This window comes from Urocitellus parryii, chromosome 4, assembly GCF_045843805.1.
Source record: "Urocitellus parryii isolate mUroPar1 chromosome 4, mUroPar1.hap1, whole genome shotgun sequence".
Taxonomy (NCBI): Eukaryota; Metazoa; Chordata; class Mammalia; order Rodentia; family Sciuridae; genus Urocitellus; species Urocitellus parryii.
Genome location: NC_135534.1, coordinates 62,715,295 through 62,738,826, shown reverse-complemented (window position 1 = coordinate 62,738,826; position 23,532 = coordinate 62,715,295). Strand labels below are relative to the sequence as shown.

At 36.7% G+C, this 23,532-nt stretch overlaps 1 protein-coding gene, 1 non-coding gene and 1 pseudogene across 5 annotated transcripts in view; 2 read left to right on the top strand and 1 right to left on the bottom strand.

Moving 5' to 3' along the window:
* The window catches only part of Nup98 (nucleoporin 98 and 96 precursor), a 109,054-nt gene that overhangs the window by 83,590 nt on the left and 1,932 nt on the right, over positions 1-23,532 (bottom strand). For 3 of the 4 annotated variants that reach the window (XM_026400905.2, XM_026400906.2, XM_026400908.2), the window contains exons 2-7: positions 9,756-9,859; positions 7,789-7,890; positions 7,506-7,682; positions 5,432-5,571; positions 3,731-3,838; positions 2,856-3,036 (exon numbers count right to left, since the gene is read on the bottom strand). In XM_026400905.2, coding sequence (XP_026256690.1) covers positions 2,856-3,036; positions 3,731-3,838; positions 5,432-5,571; positions 7,506-7,682; positions 7,789-7,890; positions 9,756-9,831 — 784 coding nt within the window. In that variant the 5' untranslated portion in view covers positions 9,832-9,859. Of the gene's footprint in view, positions 1-2,855; positions 3,037-3,730; positions 3,839-5,431; positions 5,572-7,505; positions 7,683-7,788; positions 7,891-9,755; positions 9,860-23,532 lie in introns of those variants that run through there. The other variant, XM_026400909.2, reaches the window with a different exon arrangement.
* Trnav-cac (transfer RNA valine (anticodon CAC)) lies at positions 13,538-13,610 on the top strand. The gene has a single exon. It is a non-coding gene; the product is annotated as a tRNA-Val (tRNA).
* On the top strand, positions 13,855-14,519 carry LOC113191280 (cell division control protein 42 homolog pseudogene; annotated as a pseudogene).

The window sequence follows — 23,532 nt, the reverse complement described above, 5'->3', positions numbered from 1 at the left end:
CTCTGGTCTGGTATATAGAATTCAATAATGAATACGTGTTAAACTAAATCACAGAACAGTAAGATTGAGAAGAACATAAGATATCATTTAAATATGTATGATATGTAGCTGGGCACGGTGGCACATGCCTGTAATCCAATGCGGCTTGGAAGGTGAAGACAGGAGGATCATGAGTTCAAAGCCAGCCTCAGCAAAAGCGAGGTGCTAAGCAATTCAGTAAGACCCTGTCTCTAAATAAAATACAAAACAGAGCTAGGGGGCTGTGACTGTGGCACAGTGGTAGTGTACTTGCCTGACATGTGTGAGGCACTGGGTTCGATTTTCAGGACCACATATAAATAAATATATAAAATAAAGGTCTATCAACAACTAAAATAAAATAAAATAAAGCTGGGGATGTGGCTCCGTGGTTGAGTGTCCCTGAGTTCAATCCCCAGTAACAAACCAAAAAAAAACCCAAAAAACATGTACTGATGTGTATATTTCTCTACAAGGTTATGATAAAAGTTAACTTTTGCTTATTTCTACAGATACAAAATGGTGGCTAGGCATAATGAAAGAAAATCTTTGGTTATATGGGTTTTTTAAATTTTGTGAACTCTGCATCATAAACATGCACTACTTTTGCAAAAATATATATCTTTTTGTAGTAGGGATTGAATTCAGGGGTCCTTAAGCACTGAGCCAGATATCTAGGTCTTTTATATTTTGAGACAGGGTCTCACTAAATTGCTTAGGGCCTCGCTAAGTTGTGAGGTTGGCTTTGAACTTACAATCCTCCTGTCTTAGTCTCTTTAGCTGTTGAGATTACAGATGCACGCTACTGTGACTAGCAAAAGTAATTTTTTGTTTGTTTGTTTAGAGAGAGAGAGAATTTTTTTAATATTTACTTTTTAGTTTTCGGCAGACACAACAACTTTATTTGTGGTGCTGAGGATCGAACCTGGGCCGCACGCATGCCAGGTGAGCGCACTACCGCTTGAGCCACATCCCCAGCCACAAAAGTAATATTTTTATAAAAATAATTTAGCTATCATCATGAACTCCTCTTTCATATCCCATACTAAATTAACCTATTTCAGCCAAGTGCAGTGGCACATGCCTGTAATCCCAGAGTCCCAGGGAGGCTGAGGCAAGGATATCACAAATTCAAGGCCAGCCTCAGCAACTTAGCAACACCCTAAGCAATTTAAAAAACTGGGGCTAGAGTGGTGGCTCAGCAGTAGAGTACTCACCTAGCATGTGCAAGGCCCTGGGTTCGATCCTCAGCACCACATAAAAATAAATATATTGTGTCCGTCTATAGCTAAAATAATTTAAAAGCCAATCAAAAAAAAAAAAAAAAAAAAAAAAAAAACAGTGGGGCATGGTGGCCTACATGGGCAAAGTGCCCCTGGGTTCAATCCTGTTTATATGTATGCATAAACCAACCAACCAACCAACCAGTTATATAACTGAATTCCAAAATGTCTCTTTCTTCCGCACTGTGAATTGAATGGAGTGCCTTATGTATACCTGGTTTGCACTCTAGCCCTGAGCTATACCCACAGACCCAGATCTTTTATTTTTGGTACCAGGGATTGAACCCATCAGTGCTTAACTACTAAGCCACATCCCCAGTCCTTTTTTTATTTTGAGACAGGGACTTGTTAAATTGTTGAGGCTGATCTCGAACTTATCTCCTGCTTCAGCCTCCTAAATCACTGGGATTATAGACATGCACCACCACACCCAGCTGCTTCTTTTTATTATTATTTTTTTAACCATCCTTGTGTAAACAACCATCATCTCTCATGGAACAAGAACTTTCAAACTAATTTTGTTCCACCATCTACTCACAATATAACAGCCTTCAGAATGATCCTTCATTCATAATCACATTACTTTTTTTTTCCCCCTTTGGTACTAGGGATTGAACGCAGGGGCACTTACCACTGAGCACATCTCCAGCCAGATTTTTTGTTTAATTTTCTTTTAGTTGTCAATGGACTCTTATTTAATTTATTTTTTATATGTGGTACTGAGAATCAAACCCAATACCTCACACATGCTAGGCAAATGCTCTATCACTGAGCCATGACCTCAGTCCCGCCAGACACATTTTGCTTTGAGACAGGGTCTCACTAAGTTGCTTAGAGACTCACTAAATTGCTGAGCCTGGCTTTAAATTAGTGATCCTCCTGCCTCATCCTCCCAAGTTGCTTGGATTACAGGCATGTGCCACTATCCATGGCTTCACGTTTTACTGTAAAAACATCTCTTATGAATTCCCAAATCAAATAAAAACTCAAGCCTTCATATTGGTTCTCCATTTCCCCAAAACACCACCTTTCCTTCTCCTCTTTGGCAAAAACTTAGATTATTTATTTGGTTCTGGAGATTTAATACAAGGGTGCTTTAAAATTGAGCTATGTCCTCAGTCCCCCCTTTTATCATTTTTTTTTTTTTTAGATAGCGCCCCACTATGATGCTTGGAGTTCTGCTAAATGTGTGAGGCTGACCTGAAACTTGTGATCCTCCTATCTCAGTTTCCTGAATCACTGGGATTATAGGTGTGCACCACTGCATCATGGTTCCAAGTATTTGAAATGTTTCTCCTCCAGAAATGTATACAATTTTTATTTCACCTTCTTCAGACCAGTCACTTCTCAAATAACAACCTTATCAAGTGAAGCCCACCTAATTATGTTCATTTAAAATTGTACTTCTCCCACACTTACAACCAGACACTCCCTATTTCTCCAATATCCCTGAATTATTTTTCTCCATTGTAATTATCATAAAGTGACCACAATGTTTTACTTTTAGCTGCCTGTTTTTTCTTAATATATTTCAATATGATGCCAAGTGCTTACTCGTTCCAAAGGCAGTTTTGTTCTGACCATATGCAAATCCTGAATTAGTAGTGGAAGAGCTGAAGAGTCCTGTTGCACTGGAGGTGGCTGGAGAAGACCCAAACAAGCCAGTTGTGGTACCTGCTCCCACCTGGTTCTGTGGGCCTTTACGGTTAGCCTGATAATCCTCTAAACGAAGTTCCTAAAGAGAAAACATATTTACAATCTTAATATGTAGTCAAAAAATTTAGTTATGAGCCTAAATACTTGAAATTAGCATTTAAGTTCTATCTTCATACAGGAATCTTGACCATAAAAATCACAAAACTACAGAATGACATTAACAATACCATTTAAAAAAACATTTCCAATAGACACTAAAATCCACACTATAAAAAAAAAAACTGCTGGACAAACAGCCAATCATTCTTAGTATTATTTTATAAACAGTGTCTTTTAATAGAATGCTACTACTACCCTAAAATATACAGTTTAGTTGATAAAAGATGAAGGATTCTCTGTTAAGGGGGTATTCAGAAATTCTGAAAAAAGGAGGAATAAAATATAGCAATTTTATCTCTAAGTCAGGAGTTGCTGCACACTGCAATATAGCAAGCACAGTCTGGGATATAGGAAAAAGCAAACATTATAATCAGTAATGAGAAACAATAATCAGGAAATGAACAACAATCCATTACAAAGCAATCAGAATGCACAAACTATGCAATGCCATAGAGGAATATCACAATACTGAACAATAGTACATAATGTAAAATTTCAACCACATTAAGTTCATAAATAGGCAAAAAACACCAAAAAATCACCCACATTTCAAAAAGCTGCTTTCCAATAAATTCAAAAGGTTACGCTGCTATTTTGTATTTCGTTTTACTCACCTCTAATGACTTGCTTTCATATTCTTTCATAGCAGTAATACACTGATGTTTGGTACTGATGTTAGTGCTAACTCCAGCTTTGACCATAGTATCTGTACCAGTTGGAGGCTGCAAAGGAAGATAAATGTGTCATTTATATTTTATTTTAAATTCACTATCATTTAGATTTAACTTTAAATTCAGGATTCTAAATTTATTTTATGAATTAAAAATCTTACCTGAGAAATTCTTTTTTGGCAATTTTTTTTTTGGGGGGGTGCAAAGTACTGGGGATTGAACCCAGGGACATTCTACCACTAAACTACATCCCCAACGTTTTTTTGAGAAAGAGTCAAAGTTGTGAAGTCTGGCACTGCACTTGTGATCTTCGTGCCTCAGCTTTCCAAATCTTTCTGGAGTAAATTTTAACAAAAAGTTTCGCCAACACCTATTTGTGCTAGAGATTTTCATTAGGCTTATTGCACCTCCAGCCTAAGCCATTTACCTAAAAGGATATTCCATATATTTTTATATATAAATCCTTCACCCAACCCCTCTAAAAGAAAAAAAGAAAGAAAGCAGGGCAAGTGGCACAGGCCTGGAATCCCAGCTACTCAGGAGGCTGAGGCAAGAAGATTCCAAGACTGAGGCTAGCAACACCCTGTTTCAAAATAAATAATAAAATGAACAGGGATGTAGCTAAGTGGTAGCTCTGGATTCAATCCTCAGTACTGTAAAAAAAAAGGAAAAAAGAAAAAATAAATTATTGTCCCAAATTTGCCATTTCATCACAAAAAATTTATTTTTCTACAGATACAGAATATTAATGGATTATTCCATATTTCCTTAAGGAAGTTTTATTTTCAATGATGTTTCTATGGTTTGCCCCTTATTCTTTATAAATAATGGTTGATCCTGCAACTTGGGAGGCTGAGATAGGAACATCACAAGTTCAAAGCCAGTGTCAGCAACTTAATGAGGCCCTATCTCAAAAAAAAAAAAAAAAAAGTATTCAGAGGCTGAGTTATAAGCATAGTAAATTAAAACTCTAGGGCTGAGGTTATGGCTCAGTGGTAGAGCACTTGCCTAGCTTGTGTGAGGCAATGAGTTCAATTCTTAGCACCGCATATAAATACAATAAAAAGGGCCACTGACAACTAAAAAATAAAAAAACTCTACCTTATACAAGTTATTACAAATTTGTGGATACAAATTTGATTGGGATAAGCATATATTTTTGATTGAACCCAAGGATGCTTAGCCACTGAACCACATCCCCAGTCCTTTTTTATTTTGAGACAGTGACTTGCAAAAGTTGCTTAGGGCTTCGATAATTTGCTGAGGCTGGCTTTGAACTTGTGATCCTTCTGCCTCACCCTCCTAAATTGCTGGGATTATAGATGTGGGCTACACACTTGGCTACACATTATAATCTAAGTTTATGTTTCACAATTTCTCCTGCTTACTACACAACTATTTACAGATTTTTGTTTTGGTTTGATTTTTTTGGGTGCTGGGAATCAAGGCCTCATGAATGCTAGGCAAGTGTTCTACCACTGAGTTATATATCCAACCTCTCAGTTTTCATTTTTAGTACATCTTTCAGGAAGAGTTGTACCATGCTGTGCATAATTGGAAAAAAAGGGCAATTTTACAATTCATCCTACAAATATACAAGTGGGAAAGAAACATATTCCACAAAAACTGGAATAAAATACATACATTAAATTTAATAGTAGTCCCAGTAGGTGCCGCTGTAAAACTACTTGGCCCAAAGAGGGAGCCAGACGTGCTACCAAAAGGATTAGAGGTGGTATTTGTTGTTCCGAAGAGTCCCCCACTGTTAGTACTTGTTCCAAAATCTGTTAAGGTTAGAAAGAATAATGAAAATTAAATACTAGAGAACTTATGATCTATAAGACACCTTGGAAGTGGGCTATGGCATTAGAGTAGCAAAACTTTCACATCCTCAAATAATCTTTCAATTCTGCCAAGCAAATAAATACATCCAAGCAGATACTTCATACAGACGCATGCATACTCCCAGGCTCACAACTTCAAAGTAAAATAAAGTCTGGATCCTTTATTTACCTAAGTGTTCCATAAAGCCCTTTTAGGGCATTCTAAGACAAGTTAAGAAACACTACTTTTGTTTCATCATGAATTTTATCTCATTTTTCCTTTTCTAAAACTAGACACTAAATGAAACCTTCTGAAAAAATCTTGTCACAACAGACTTTACAGGAGTGACACTGCTTTATTTATACATATTACATATGCCCACACAAAATTTTAAAATTGAGAAAATCTATGTGGTCCTATTGGGGTAATCAAACATAGGTTAATGTAAAATTTGACCCCCTCCAAAAAATTTAGAAAGATCAGTAGGTATTATTGATCATTTTATGGAAACTAATACAAAAATAGCAGATCCTTAAAATGTCATACTGTTCCAAAAAGCTGAGTTTTAAAAAACCATTACATGTAAGTGAATTCAACTATTATCTGAATAATGTATTTCTCAAAATATAAGAGATGCTAATCCTAAAAAGAAGTTCTACACATAGTGCCAGAAATATCGGTAAGCAACAAAATTTTGTCAGCCAATATTTAACATCAAAAGACCCCCTAATTACCAAGTTAAAAAGATTGTGATTTCTCACTGGCAAACTGTTATTTCTTTCAAAAACCATGTCCTAACATACAATGTAGGGCTGGGGATGTGGCTCAAGCGGTAGCATGCTCGCCTGGCATGCATGCAGCCCGAGTTTGATCCTTAGCCCCACATACAAAGATGTTGTGTCAGCCGAAAAGTAAAAAATAAATATTAAAATTCTCATTCTCTCTCTCTCTCTCTTTAAAAAAATAATAATATGGGCTGGGGATGTGGCTCAAGCGGTAGCACGCTCGCCTGGCATGTGTGCGGCCCAGGTTCGATCCTCAGCACCACATACCAACAAAGATGTTGTGTCCGCCGAGAACTAAAAAATAAATATTAAAAAATTCTCTCTCACTCTCTTAAAAAAAAATAATAATAATAATATACAATGTAATGTAAACAGGCACATCTCTTTTGAATTAGCACTTCAGATTGCATTTTATATTATCATAGTTAGATATTTCAACTTCCCCACAAATAACTTTTCCTTTGGAAAAATATGAATAGCTGACTCACTACTTATGCTATCATCCTCTTGTGCCAGAAATGGTACCACCTAATAGGGCACACTTGAACAAATAGTAGTGATTGCCCTAAAGAACTGTGGAAAAATAGCCCCAGGCCATATTTGGACATAAAGAAAAAAGAAGCCACTAATTACAAACATCTGCCATAGACAAGGAATAGCAGAGTAACCATGTCATGTCCAGTATGTGTTATTTCTGCTGTAATGCCTTCATATTAACTATGTGACAGAGGTGAGAAGAAGATGTCTCTTAATAGCATGATATTACTGACTTCAAAACCTTCCTCTTTGACACTTTCCTATCTTAACTCCAATGACACCACTCTGCCTAATTTTTCATCTTATCTCTGGTATTCCATATCAGATTCCTCTTCCTTTGTACATCCCTTTAATACTAGAGCTTCTATAATCCATCCTTAGAGGGACATATATAAAGCCTTCATTTCCAGTCTAGCAAATTTTTCCATACACTTTGAAGTTTCTATCTTCCCATACTTTTTGCCATTTGGTAGGGGAAAAAGGTGGGTAAACACAGGTAAAGGGAGAAGACAGAACATATTCGATAAACAATTCAATTATTGAATGCACAAGTTCAATGATGTCCAACTTACTCCCAAAGCCAGTTGGTTTATTTTGTGCAAAGGCATTGTTTTGAGATGAGAAAAGACTGGTTCCTGTACTTGCAGTTCCAAACAAGCTATTTGACGTTCCTGTTGATGTACCAAACCCAAAGCCAGTGCTTGTGGAGGTAGCTGGTTGACTGAATGAATTTGTACCAAATAATCCTCCTGTGGAGATATAGACAGAGAAAAACTGTTAAATAGATCAGAGTCACTAAGTGAAGTCCTATACTTGATACAAATAAACCAGTGGTATTTCATATGAAGTCTGTACCTGGTTTGGTCTGCGAATTTCCAAATAGGCCTCCAGTATTGCTGCTAGAACCAAATGCAGATGTTCCAAATGCCCCTCCACTAGTAGTGCCAAATCCAGTATCTGAAAAATCAATATGCAGGGAAAAATAGAATTTATAATAAAACCTAAATCAGTAGATGAATAAAAAAGGGTTTTAATATTCAATATTCTATGGGCTGGGGCTGCAGCTCAATGGCAGGGCACTTGCCTAACATGAATGAGGCACTGGTTTTGATCCTCAGCACCACATAAAAATAAACAAATGAAATAAAGGCATTCTGCCCATCTGCAACTACAAAAAAAATTAAAATATTAAAAAAAGAATATTTGGGGCTGGGGATGTGGCTCAAGCGGTAGCGCACTCGCCTGGCATGCACGGGGCGCTGGGTTCGATCCTCAGCACCACATAAAAATAAAATAAAGATGTTGTGTCCACCAAAAACTAAAAAATAAATATTAAAAAAATTCTCTCTCTTTAAAAAAAAAAGAATATTTAATGTTCTACATTTGAATGAAATGAACTAGTCTAATTTAAAAACTTTTTTTTAAAAATTTCATCAGAACTAGAGAGGAAAAATTAAGACACAAGAATTTTATTTACTTAAGTCATAAAGGTTGGCCCAGTGTGGTGGCCCAAGCATGTGGGAGGCTGAGGCTAAAGAATCTCAAATTCAAGGTCAGTCTCAGCAATTTAGCAAGACTGGTCTCAAAATAAAATGGGCCGGCACGACAGGTATGAAGTGATAGGAAGGGCCCGACTCCTGGGTGAATGTACACTAGTCACCCCCTCCTAGCATGGCTTTCAGCCTGTGGCTTACACCTGTCTGTGTTGGTGAGATGATGCCTGGCCTGCTGGATAATGTGATTGACCTGGTTTGGCCCTCAGCATCTCTCAGGTTTGGCCTTGAGATTCAGCTTGACTCAGTTCTGCCTTAGCAGTGATGGGTCAGACCATTTGGTCTCCCTCCAAGCAGAAGAGAAGGAGACAAAAGCAAATACAAGGCCTGACACCTCAATGACAGCTGCCTCAGACCCTCTGGAGAAATTATATGTAAATGCACAAATCAATAAAAAATAAAACATAATGTCTGTCAAAAATAAATTAATTAATTAAATAAAATGGGCTGGGATGTTGAAGATGTGGTTCAGTGGTACAGCACCCTGCAGATTTCAATCGCCAGTATAGCAAAAAAAAAAAAGTATGACTTTTACACTGGACATGGTGGCACTTGCCTATAGTCCCAGCTACTCAGAAGACTGAGAAAGAGAACTTCTTCCATCCAGAAGTTTGAGGCCAGCCTAGACAACAACATATAGAAGCCCCTTCTCAAACAAATTGTGACTTTTCAATAAAATGTGTAGATGCTGATAGGTTAAATGCTGATTAATAAACCTCAGAGATAAGTACACATGAATTCATTATACCATTCTAACTGCCTCTGTGCAAATTATAATTTTAACAAAAATTTTGAGTAAGTGTTCATATATGCAACCTGTCACATAAAGTACTGGGTGGGAAAGGTAGTGAACCTCCAGAGACTTGGTGGCATCTAGGAACTTCACCATTTTAACATTTCTGAGTGTGACATCTTATTTATAGAGCAAATTTCAAGGCACTGAGTAATTATATTTTATACTTTTAATAAAGATATTTTCTAGCCTGAAAATTAGTAATAAATCCTAACTTTCTACTTAAACAACCTTTCAAACATTTCAAGTGTTTTGTATTGATGATCAGAAAATCATGAAAACTCAGAACTAATTTCTATTTTGTTAGAAAACTTTAACAAGATCTTATCCTGATTATTTTTCAAAGACACTTTGAAAAAAGACCAAGATACAAATTTTAAAAATCCTATCTTAAGCTATTAGCGTGAATTCGCTCTAAACTTAAACCAGGCTAATTAAGATGATTTGCCTTTTTTCATTTTTTTTTTTAAACTTACTCTGCCCAAATGTTGAAGTTGTGCCAAAGCCACCTGTGCTACCCCCAAAGGGGGTTCCAAATGACTTATTAAACATCTCCAAAATGAGTCTTTGCTTCAGAAAGCTGAAAAGAAAAAAAAAAAAGCACTCTTTTAAAAACCATACAAAGCAATGTAACTGTTTAAGAAAATCTATCATTCTACCTATTTAGCTGGATCCATTCAAATTATAGTGTATACTCATTCAATATCCTAAAACTGCATGATAAAATAAACCTTATGGTAACGTGCAATCAGGTATCCTCTCTCAGGATGAGAGCTCTGTTTCTCTTCTTGAATAAATCCTAATTTTATCAGAAACAAAATAAACATTATGAAATTATCCTTAAACCACACTATTTCTGAGCTAAATAAACTTCAGAAGTCATGAATGGTTATTCCTTTAAAACAATGTTTTTCAACTTCTTTTCCTCTTTGGTGCTGGGGATTGAATCCCACATGCTAGGCAGGGGCTCTATCATTGAGCTACACCCCTAGACCCCAATTTTTTTTAACCTTCCTTTTAATAACAATTTGAAGTCTACTAAGTCAGATTTTGATAAGATCCACCTAGGAGGTTATGCATCATACCCATAAAAATATCACAATCATGGGCTGGGATTGTGGCTCAGTGGCAGAGCGCTTGCCTAGCATGTGTGAAGCACTGGGTTCGATTCTCAGCACAGCATACAAATAAGTAAAAAAATAAATAAATAAAAAGGTCCATCAACAACTAAAAAATAATTTTAAAAAATCACAATCATATTCTGCTATCCCAACCATCTCAAAAACCAAACTTTTGTCAAGCTTTATTTTCCAGTTTACATTATTAAAACTCATCTCACAGGTATGAGGGCCTGGGTTCAATCCTAAGTACCACATAAATAAAATAAAGGTATTATGTCCATCTACAACTAAAAAAATATTTTTTAAAAAATGTCTGTCGGGGCTGGGGATGTGACTCAAGCAATAGCACACTCGCCTGGCATGCGTGCAGCCCGGGTTCGATCCTCAGCACCACATACCAACAAAGATGTTGTGTCCGCCGAGAACTAAAAAATAAATATTAAAAATTCTCTCTCTCTCTCCTCTCTCTAAAAATAAATAAATAAATAAATAAAATTACTCTGTATAGTTCTTTATTTTACTTATGAAAACATTACAAAAAAATTCCTTGATGAAAATCCCTCACTTGCCTAAATACATGTGAGGCACTGGTTTGGCAACCACATAACAAGCAAATAAAAAATAAAGATAAATTTTAAAAAAAAAAAAAAAAGAAAGAAAAAGAAAACCACCCTTCACTTAATATAAATGATTTCCTTCCAATATCCAAGCTTAATGAACTGAACCAAAATGTTCCAATAACTACAAAGAAGTGTCCACCCCCACCCCTCTGATTTTGGGGGGAAAAGAGGATTAATAGAATAGTTTATTCAAAAGCAAGAGCCTGAAGAGTGTGATGGTACCTATGCTCCTATAATTTTGAGGATCACAAAAGTTCAAGGAAAGCTTGGGCAACTTAGTGAGACTATATCTCAAAACTTTTAAAAAGTAAATAATAAAAAGGGATGGGAATATGGCTCAGTGGTACAACACTTGCCACACACCTTTTTTTTTTTTTTTTTTTTTAAGTATCAGGGACTGAACCCAGGGATACTCAACAACTGAGCCACATCTCCTCTATTTTGTATTTTATTTAGAGACAGGATCTCACTGACTTGCTTAGCACCTCACTGTTGCAGAGGCTGGCTCTGAACTCACGATCCTCCTTCCTCAGCCTCCTGAGCTGCTGGGATCACAGGCGTGCGCCACCACACCCAGCCATACACACACTTTTAAAAGTAGCCAATCATACTATTTGGATTTTGCAACAGGTATTAAGCTTTTATTCTATTATATACAAATACACAATGAATATAAGAATTTTTTTTAAATCATGCCTCATTCATAATAGAATAATTATATTTTCTGATTCTGAGGTGCTTCCCACAATGTTCTTGTGTCCCATTTTGTGCAACATTGAAAAATATGAGGTTGTCGCTTAAATATGTGATGCTTTACAGAAATTGACATTATCCCCTCTAAAATTTCCTAAGGAGAAAAAATTTAACAGTTCCGTATCCCAACATCCAGGAATTGAACAAGACCTTTGGATAAGAGTTCATTAAAATCAGTAGTCATAAAGGGTAACATCAGAATTGGTTGGCAAACTTTTGCAAAGAAACTCCCAGACTCCATCTCCAAGATACTAAACCAAAATGTCCGAGATGATATAGACAAATGCATTTTGAAAATGTTCAAATGACTCTAAAGCATGTTCTTAAAGCTAGAGGTTATGTTTCATGTCCATCATTTATCATGTAATGAAATCTTCATTATTAAGTTTCATGCCTTCCCAATTATCAGCTGTCACAAAATGACAAACTGAGCCTTTATTAAACTGTGACTCATTTCAGGGGAAACATCTTGGAAGTGCTTAGCAGAACTCTAGACTTCTATGGGATCTGGGATCTGTATATACTGCATTTAACAGTTGGTACTGGGATTGAACCCTGATGGGTTTTTTCCACTGAACTACATTCCCAGCTCTTCCAATTTTTTATTTTCAGAAAAAGGTCTCACTAAGTTGCTTAGGGCCTTGCACTGGCAATCCTACTACCTCAGCCTCCCAAACTGCTAGGATTACAGGAATGCACAATAAACTTATTTTGATGCAATCTCTCTCATGCTATGCTCTTAGGTCATAGTCCCTACTAGATCTACTTTCCTGTAACTGTTGACTAAGATTTAGAATCATCATCAGTAAGACAAAATTTTTCAGTTGCAATCCAGTTATGTTAAATTTACTATTAGCACCCATGAACAGGAATCTGTTCATGTATATTGGACATCATCTATACACAGCAGACACGACAAAATTCAGAAGCTGAGTAATACAGTTTTTCTGTGAAAATCATCCTTACAGAAATTTAGTGTTCATCTGGATTTTGCCTACACTAAGTTCTACAGACACTGGGTTCCAGCTCCAAACAATGAAGTTGGCTTTTTTTTTTGGGGGGGGGGGGGTACTGGAGATTGAATCTAGAGATGCTTTACTATGTGCCACACACCCAGGCCTTTTTATTTTGAGACAGGGTCTCACTAAGTTGCTTAGGGTCTCACTAACTCGCTGAGACCTGTGATCCTCCTACCTCAGCCTCTGAGTAGCTGAGATTACAGATATAAGCCACTGTGGCTGGGTGAAATTTTGATTTTCAATAATCTTAACATAGTAACCTACCCTCACACATATACTTCACAGAGATTTTAAGTAATAATAAAATGTCCTGAGAAACAACTCACCATTTACAAGCTCACTTATATATAATCTCAACAATCCTGAAAGGTTGTTATACATCATCACTAGTACCACCAGTGTTTTACAAAGAAGCAAACAGGATCAGGTATTTAGCAAATTTCCCACAGGTGGAAGAAGTGGTAAGTGGTGGAATCGAAGTTTAAACTACCTTCTAACTTCCAACAAACACTAGATCCTTGAAAGATTATATAAACAACAAGTGAAGTATACCAAGGAAGTTCATCCAATCAGAAAAACAAGAGACAGGGCTGGGGTTGTGACTCAGAGGTAAAGTGCTCGCCTAGCATGCGTGAGGCACTGGATTTGATCCTCAGCACCACATAAAAATAAAGACAATAAAGTCCATCAACAACCAAAAAAAATTTTTTTAATAAATAAATAAATAAAATAAAAATACTGGGGCTGGGGTTGTGGCTCAGTGGTAGAGCACTCGCCTCACATGTGAGAGACCCTGGGTTCGATCCTCAGCACCACATAAAAATAAACAAACAAAATAAAGATATTTTGTCCATATATAACTAAAAAAAATTTTTAAAAAATAAAAATAAAAATACTGTATCCACCTATAACTAAAAACTAAATATAAAAAGAAAAACAAGGGACAACGAAGGGAGAAAATCCAATTTATATTTATGGAAAAAGATTCTTGAGTGCTGCCAATGCCCTGGCGATCAACATCAAATATGAATTATTTAAAGGGGATACAAAACTATTTCTGCAATGCAGACAATTAAGTGTGTTGTGGGCAATCATGCTTTTGGTAAAATATGCCTCCTGATATCATACAGAACAAACAAATTTCCATCTGAATATGCACCAACTGGTTTTGCAACTATGCAGTCACCATTATGATTGGAGGGCAATCATATATTCTTGGACTTTTTTTTTATTATTGTAGTTGGACACAATACTTTTATTTTGTTTATTTTTATGTGGTGCTGAGGATCAAACCCAGGGCCTCCCATGTACTAGGCGAGTGCTCTACCGCTGAGCCACAACCCAAGCCCTTGGACTTTTTGATACTGCAGGGCAAGAGGATGACAGATTATGACCACTGAGTTATCCACAGATGTATTTCTAGTCTGTTTTTCAGTGGTCTCTCCATCTTCATGTGAAAATGTGAAAGAAAAATGGGTGCCTCAGATAACTCCCCACTGTTCACAAAGAGTCCATTCTTGATTGTTGGGATCCAAATTGATCTCAGAGATGACCCATCTACTATTGAGAAGTTTGTCAAGAACAAAAGGAAGCCTATCACTCCAGAGACTGCTGAAAAGCTGGCCCATGACCTGAAGACTGTCAAGTATGTGGAGTGTTCTGCACTCACACAGAAAGGCCTAAAGAATGTGTTTGATGAAGCAATACTGGCTGCCCCAAGCCTCTAGAAGCAAAGAAGAGGTACAGGTGTGTGCCGCTACAAACGTCTCTCCAGAATCCTTTCTGCATAGCTACTGTTGGCATAATACTAAAACCAATGTTTAAATCAAACTAAAGATTAACAATTAATATTCATTTCTACAATTAAAAAAAGAAAAAGACTCTTGGCTGCCTTCTTAGTTTTGGCAAGAATGAATATGGCTGAGTATCATTTATCATAATGGGAAAAGGAAGGCACTGAATCCAGGGGTGCTTTTACTATCTTAACAACCCACTCAGCTACATGCCCAGTCCTCCAGTCCTTCTTAACCACCCACTCAACTACATGCCCAGTCCTTTTTTTTTCTTTTTTTTTTTTTGAAACAAGGTATCCCTAAATTGCTGAGGCTGGCCTTGAACTTGTGATCCTCCTAAGCCTCCTGAGTTGATGGGCCACCACACCTGGCTCCAAAAATATTTTCTTAAAATCATCACTATGGGGGCTGGGGATGTGGCTCAAGAGGTAGCACGCTCGCCTGGCATGCGTGCGGCCCAGGTTCGATCCTCAGCACCACATACAAACAAAGATGTTGTGTCCGCCGAAAACAACAAAAAAAAAATAAATATTAAAAATTTTTTAAAAAAATCATCACTATGGGGGCTGGGGTTGTGGCTCAGTGGTAGAGCACTTGCCTAGCATGTGTGAGGCACTGGGTTCAATTCTCAGCACCACATATAAATAAAGGTCCACTGACAACTAAAAAAATATTTTTTAAAAAAATCATCACTATGGGAAATGAGGTTGTAGATCAATGGTAGAGCGCTTGCCTCGCATGTGTGAAGTACTGGGTTCAATTCTCAGCACCACATAAAAATAAATAAAGATGTTAAAAAAAGAGCAACAATGCATTGCTATGCCTAATTGCGTTAATAATGCCTGGGCCAAAATAAAACTCATTAAAAAAAAAATCTCTATGTCCAGGTGTAATAGTGTGCACATCTGTAATCCCAGATACCTGGGAAACCAGGGAGGGATTCCAAGTTTGAGGCCAGCCTGGGCAACCTAACAAGATATAGGACTATAGAGTACTTGCCAAGCATGCACGAAAGGCTGAGCTCAATCCCCAGTATCGCACAATAGAAAATCAAGATTTTGGAGATGGCCTCATGATTTTTGTTGTTAACTGCCAGAAATTTAAAAATAGCTTAAGACATTTAATTTTTTAGTCTTGATATAATTTTCTTTGCTATGCTGTGTAAATGTCATTCATTCAATGAAAACTGCCCCCTCTCCACTCTTGCCCCTGCTAAACAACATTCTAATTCACTCTTTAAAACCAAGCTCAAGTATCATCTCTTCTATTAAGCCTTCCCTAACTTCCTGTAGCAATTAGTCATTCCTTTGGGCTGCATTAGCTCATTATGTTTTCTCTACACACATCTATCTTGACCTTTACTCCCACAATGGATGGACATGTGAAATACCCAACCACATTGATCTTTTAGGATTGAGGATTTGTTGAACCAGTTGCTACAAAATGCTACCAGAAGACAGCCCTCATGTGTCAGTCTTCTTCACCACTGTCTTCACTGAAGTTAGCCTCACCTAAGATCCTTTGACCCAATTCAGGATTACTCTAAAGGGTGATTCTAGCTTCTTTCTTTCAACAGAATTAAGATAACATCACAACTCAGTCTCTCCCTTAGCCCATTCCAGTTTCTGTCAGTCCTCCCCTCCCACAAGTGACTATTCCTATTGCTTTTCCTAATAAAACTTCTGTAGGATTATATCCAATTCAAAGTCAGCTTCCCAAGGAACTCAACTTTACCCCATTTATAATCAACTAGCCAGGATAGAGGCAAAATCATTTGTTTACTCTTCCAGAACCCAACATTCACTTTCACAACAATCACCCTGTTAATGTTTTTTGTAGGTTTTTGTTTTTGGTCCTGGAGATTGAACCTGAGGGTAGTTTATCACTGAACTACATCCTCAGCCCTTTTTACTTTTTAGTCTTTATTTTGAGATATTATCTCTAAATTGTTTAAGCTGACCTCAAACTTGCAATTCTTCTGCCTCATTCTCCCAAGTAGCTGGGATTACAGGATTGTGCCACCACTCCCAGACGATCACAGTATTTAAAACAAACAAACAAACAAAAAACCCAGAAACACACACACACACACACACACTCTAGAGCTGGGCACAGTGACCCATGCTTGTAATTCCAGTAATGTCAATTACAATCATTGAGAATCTGTCTCAAAATAAAGGGCTGAAGATGTAGGTCAATGGTAGAGCACTCTGGTTTTAATTCCCAGTACTGAAAAAATAAAATAAAATGCCAGATCAATTTTCACAACGAAAGGAGAGTTTAGAAGATAAGATTCCTAATGGAATTTAAATCTAACTCAAAAAGGAAAAACATTAGGGTTAGGGATGTGGCACACACCCAGCCCTTTTTATTTTGAGACAGGGTCTCACTAAGTTGCTTAGGGTATCACTAAATCCCTGAGGCTGGCCTCAAACTTGTGATCCTACTACCTCAGGCTCTGAGGTAGAGTGTTTGCCCAGCATGCTCAAGGCCCCGAGTTCAATTCCCAGTATGGTTAAAAAAAAAAAAAAAAAAGCAATTATGTGGTATCTTATACATATATGTCCATACATATGAATAAATGTTTATATATATTGTAAACTAATATGATTTTTAAGTCAGGAGGGTTTGGAGGAGAAGCTCAGTGGTAGAACCTGAACTTAGCATGTACAATGACATCCTGGCAATTACACATTGGTGCTTAGTATATAACTGTTCATTTGGTGAGAACATCCACTATCCAGAGTGCCACCACACTTGTGATTTTTTATATAATCAGAAAAAAGTATCCACATATTAAAAACTCAAAGTGTCCTGAACATGGTGATACACACCTATAAACCCAGATACTTCAGAGGCTGAGGCAGGAGGACTGCAAATTTGAGTCTGGACTCAACAACTAGAAAAACTTTTTCTCAAATAAAAAATAAAAAGGGGGATTGGAGTTGTGGCTCAGTGGTAGAGCCCTTTCCTAGCATGTGTGAGGCACTGGCTTTGATCCTCAACACCACATAAAAATAAATAAAATAAAAATAAAGGTACTATGTCCATCTACAACTTAAAAAATAATAAATAAAAAGGACTGGGGATGTAGTGTAGTGGTAGAGTACCCGAGTTCAATTTCCCATACCATAAAAATAACAAAAGTGTGTAAGTACAAAGACCCACAAAAGAAAGTCAAAATAAGGCCAGAATATGAGTGGGAAATGTAAGCAAAATTTTAGGGGATTTAGAATATGAATTGGGCTTTCAAGGCCTAGGAAACCATGCGGAAAGTACACAGGGAAAAATGAGTATCCGTGTACCTATTCTATATGGACCTTTAATCTCAACACCAAGTCCACTTTCCTTCATATGGTATGCATATAATAAATGTATTTGCCAGTTTATTATGTAGTGATGTCATTAAACTTAAGTTAACTGACCATAGAGCATTATACTAAGTATGTAACCAGGCTGTGCTATCAGAATAGGGCATGCTATCAGTTGGTAGAACAGTTGCTTGGTATGCATAAGGTTCTGGGTTCAACCCTCAGCACTGCAAAAAAAAAAAAAAAGAAAAAGAAAAATACGGCATAAGCCGGTCACAGAAGCATGGGCCTACATTTCCAGCTACTTAGGAGGCTGAGGCAGGAGGATTACTTGAGCCCAGAATTCAGGAGGCCAGTCTGGGCAAAAGAGTAAGATACCAAGACACCATACCATTTCAAAACAAAAACAAAAAACATAACAAGGACATGTAGACAAAGTTACTTTCCAAGAGTTAAGTAAATGTTGTTTAATTAAAAAGGTTTAATAAGATACATTTGGCAGATTGGCAGACCCTTTAAGTAAAATAGAAAAGACAATATGCTTACTTATAGATACATAGACGCATAATAAAAGTAGAGAAATGTAGCTCAATGGTATAATACCAGCTTAGTATGTACAAGATCCTGGGTTTCATCTTCAGCAATGCAAAAGGAAAAACAAACAAATAAAAAACATAAAACATAAAAGTTAAGTGGTTGCCTCTGGAGACAGAAAGGAGAACAAGATTTGGGCAGAGAATTCAAAGGACCCAAACTTTTTTATAATGTTTTATTTCCTCTATTAACAACAAAAGATCTAGAAGATAGCGGTGTTTGCATAAAAAATTTAAAAATGTAGTAAAGTCCACTACAAAAAAGAAACAGAAAGGGCTGGGGATGTAGCTCAGGTAGAATGCTCTTGGGTGTAATGCAATTACTAGTACTGGGGGAAAAAAGAAAAAAAAAACCAAAACAGTACTATGCAGAAAAAGACAGTTAATTTTACATCTTAATTTTACACTGCCCTCTACAGTCCAACAATCTTCTAATTAATATTCAGACTCTCTGATAAGTAAAAAATAATGTTTAAAATAATCAAAACTCTCTAATACAAGAAAGAAGTAGTGTTTTTTTTTAAAGAGAGATAGAGAGAGAGAGAAAGAACTTTTTTTTTAATATTTATTTTTTAGTTCTCAGCGGATACAACATCTTTGTTTGTATGCGGTGCTGGGGATCGAACCTGGGCCGCACGCATGCCAGGCGAGCGCGCTACCGCTTGAGCCACATCCCCAGCCCAGAACAAAGTAGTGTTAATGTAATGTTAAAAATAATCAAAACTCTCTAATACAAGAAAGAAGTAGTGTTAATGTACCGGTTGCTGGGCTTGGTGGTGCATACCTATAATCCCAGCAGCTTGGGAGGCTGAGGCAGGAGAAACAGGAGTTCAAAGCCAGCCTCAGGAACTTCGAGGTGCTAAGCAACTCAGTGAGACCCTGTCTCTAAATAAAATACAAAACACGGCTGGGGATGTGGCTCAGTGGTCAAGTACCCCTGATTTCAATCCCCAGAATCCCCCCCAAAAAAAATACACACACACATACACACATCAGTAGTCCAGTCAGTAGACAGAAATATATTCACCTACTGTCTCAAATGAAGCTCTGTAAACTGATGTCCTATTTATTTTTTATACCTTTATTTTATTTATTTATTTTTATGTGGTGCTGAAGATCAAACCTAGTGCCTTGCACATGCTAGGCGAGCACTCTACCACTGAGCCACAACCCCAGCCCTGATATCGTGGTTTCTATATCTAACTTTTGTGAGCTTTGTGAACTCTGTGTACAATGACAAAATTTTGTTTTCTACTCAGAAAAGTGGTAAAACTAAGCAACTGCCAACTTCAAGCATTTTTGAATAATTAAGCAGGCTTCCCAAGACATTTCCAGATTGCTCTTCTGTAACTCCATAAAGTTATACAAATGGAAAGTAATTTTTCCTTTCCACTTCACTGAGTTCCTTTGTATCAAAGCCAGCAAAGAGGAAAAACAAAAAAATAGGTTAGATGAATAGTCTAGCAGAATACTTTCCACTTTACAAAGCACTTTTCCATACATTCTCTCATCTTCATGAAAGTGATAAGGCAAGCAATTATTATCTATAGTCAAATTGAATGGAAAAATTAATTTAAAAAATTTAATTTTTGCCTTGTCTGAGAGGAGGGTTGGACAGAATTCCAGGAAGATGAGATTAGATGAGTCTTAATCACCAAGTATTACATCTCAGCAAAATTATTGGTTACCTTTGTTTTACAGTATCCTTTCTATGATGTATCCCCTTATCAAGCCATTCCCTTTGTTAGAACACTTATTCCTCTAAAAATTATGTCTCTCCTTTTCTTTCTAAAAATTGTTTAAACCTCACTTGCTTCATAAAACTGTTATAGACCCTTCAAACTGTTCTTATTATTAAAACACTACTCTTGGGCTGGGGATGTGGCTCAAGCGGTAGCGCGCTCGCCTGGCATGCGTGCGGCCCGGGTTCGATCCTCAGCACCACATACAAACAACGATGTTGTGTCCGCCGATAACTAAAAAATAAATATCAAAAATTCTCTCTCTCTCTCTCTCTCCTCTCTCACTCTCTCTTAAAAAAAAATTAAAAAAATAAAAATTTAAAAAATAAATAAATAAATAAAACACTACTCTTCCCTTCCCCCTTTCCAGCCTCAATTACATAAACTAATCTTTCAGCTGTTTTTAGTTATGCAATATATTTGTTGTTATATCTGCCACTTGAAAGTATGAGCAAAGCTGTTGTGCTAAAAAAGAAAAAAAAGTTCACTTTGCTCACTGGGGTGTTAATTTAAAACAATCTATGTTATCTAATGCAGCTGCTTCCTCACAATATTGGGTAGCATTTTCTTCATCCCCTTAATATAACACTCATCATTTTACAAACAGTGATTAGAATACATTAATTTTGGAGTGAGACAAATCTGTGTTCAAAATTCTCTGCCACTTACTACTATTACTGTGACTTTCACTATAACTCTAAAATTAGTTCAAAACAAAACAAAACAAAAAACCTCTGCCACTTGCTACCTTGTAATTATAGTAAGTCATAATATTTAATCTCTTAGACCTCAATTTCTCTATCTAACTATGGAATATATGGCCTACACTAAAAAACCATTAGGGGAAAGTTGCCTCAGATTAGAGCACCTCAAAAATAGGTCTTCTTGGCGCTGGGACTGTGGCTCGAGTAGCACATGCGAGGCCCTGGGTTTGATCCTCAGCACCCCATAAAAATAAAATAAAGATATTGTGTCCAACTAAACTAAAAAATAAACATAGAAAAAAATAGGTCTTTTCCCCAAAAAAAGATATGCTACAGTATGTTAATTAGAAAAGTGTAATATAATGTCCCATCACTCTAAACACCTTGCTTACTCTTGGTTTAGCTAGAACTCCACATCTAATCATTTCTAATTTCCTAGGATATGTCATTCACTGTTCACTTAGCACAACCTTATAAAACACCATTGCAAACCACAAAAGCAAATACCCACCCCTCCAGAAATAAAATGCCATGGTCACTCTGATCATTTATTTATTCTCTTTCATTCATCTCATATTTCTATCTTTAATCATCCACCTATTTTACTTATAAATTCATTCACCTATTCCTTAAGAAGCTCACTCTGGGCCTGGCACAGTGGGGCACACCTGTAATCCCAGAAGCTCAGGAGACATAGGCAGGAGAATCACAAGTTCAAAGCCAGCCTCAACAATTTAGCTAGGTGCTAAGCAACTCAATGAGACCTTTGTCTCTAATAAAATACAAAATAGGGCTGGGCATGTGGCTCAGTGGTTGAGTGCCCCTGAGTTCAATTCCGGGTACTGTTCCACCCCCCAAGCAGCAGCAGCTTACTCTGGCAAGAAAGTTATGCATGCAGATTCTAGTAATCTCTGTGTCAAAGGAAGTTAGACTAAAGAGACTTCTTTCAAGGGCTCCTGAAGTCAAAACTATTTTCATAATAAAAGTAAGGCACTACAACCAGAAGAATGAGAAATTATACTCCATTTATGTATGATATGTCAAAATGCATTCTACTGTCATGTATAATGAATTCGATTAAAAATTAAAAAAGCATAAATCAGATGTAGTGGGATGCCTGTAATCCTAGTGAAGCAGGGGGCTGAGGCCAAGTTCCAGGCCATCCTCAGCAACTTAGCAAAACTCTTTCATAAAAAATAAAATGACGGAATGCAACACAGTGGTAAAACGTCCCTGGATTCAATGCTCAGTATCCTATCACACACTCCAAAAACAAAAAAAAAGGCTTTGACAATAAAAAATTAGTTGTATTAATTCTCAACATTTCAGCACACCTCTTTTAAAATATTCTATAACAAAAAAGTATTCAAAAGCACTTGTGGTGCATACTAAAACAAAGGTTGATTAAAAAAAACACTTGTATGATTACTATGAGAGTTAAATTAGATTTTTTTTCATGGAAAAACATTTCTTATTTCTTACATGAATGTAAGCCATGGTTATTAAGATCTGATGTAAAAATTAGAATATTGAAAACTTTTGTTCTACACTGAGCTCATCAGCTTCCTAATTCTTTTTTTTTTTTTTTAAGAGAGAGTGAGAGAGGAGAGAGAGGAGAGAGAGAGAGAATTTTTAATATTTATTTTTTAGTTGGCGGACACAACATCTTTGTTGGTATGTGGTGCTGGGGATCGAACCCGGGCCACACGCTTGCTACCGCTTGAGCCACATCCCCAGCCTGAGCTTCCTAATTCTTAAAAAGACAAACCTGATGAGATGGATGGAAAGAGTAACAACTGTATAATTAAATGTGTCAGCATGTACATCTGTAAAATTCAGTGAACAATTTCCAAATGACCAATGCATGAGGTTATAAAATCATTCATGAGTAATGTTATGAAGTTTGAGATAGAACATTACTAGAACACATAAGTTCAAAGATGTTAAATCTCTAAATTTCGTAGTCCCCTAGCTTTTCAACAAGTTGCCTATTTTGTCTCTTGATTAAAAATTACATTATTAGTACTATTATATCTTACTTCCTGGATTAACTGCCACTATATAAGCAATATTAAAATAATATAATACAAATGATTTTTTTTTCCATGCTTTGAATTGGATTCCTAACAATACTTGCTCTGAGTTATCTATGAGCTAGTAGACTGGAACAAAGTACTATGTAACATATAAACAGAAAGGGTCTCCTTATCTGTGCCCCATATTTAAGGAACACACAAATATCCAGCCTCTTTATTGGTTATTTTTAGGTTTAACTTCTCCACACTTGTTTATTCATATTCAAACAACCACATTTACTGAGGGCTATTATATGCCAAATAACCCAAATACAAAGACAAAAATATTTTACTATAGACTAATAAAAAGACAAAGAGCCAAAATACAAAATGATGTGCTATAAATAGAAGTATCAAATAAGCTTTATAGAAGCTTAAAGGCTTCCCAGAAAAGGCTTCCCAGAAGAGGGTAATCCTGGAACTGAAAATGTTACAGAAAACATTCCCCACTCACAGTTTAATATTTAAACTTCAGTTCTGTTCTGCTCTTATGAACTACTAGTTTTTAGTTTTTGCTTTGTC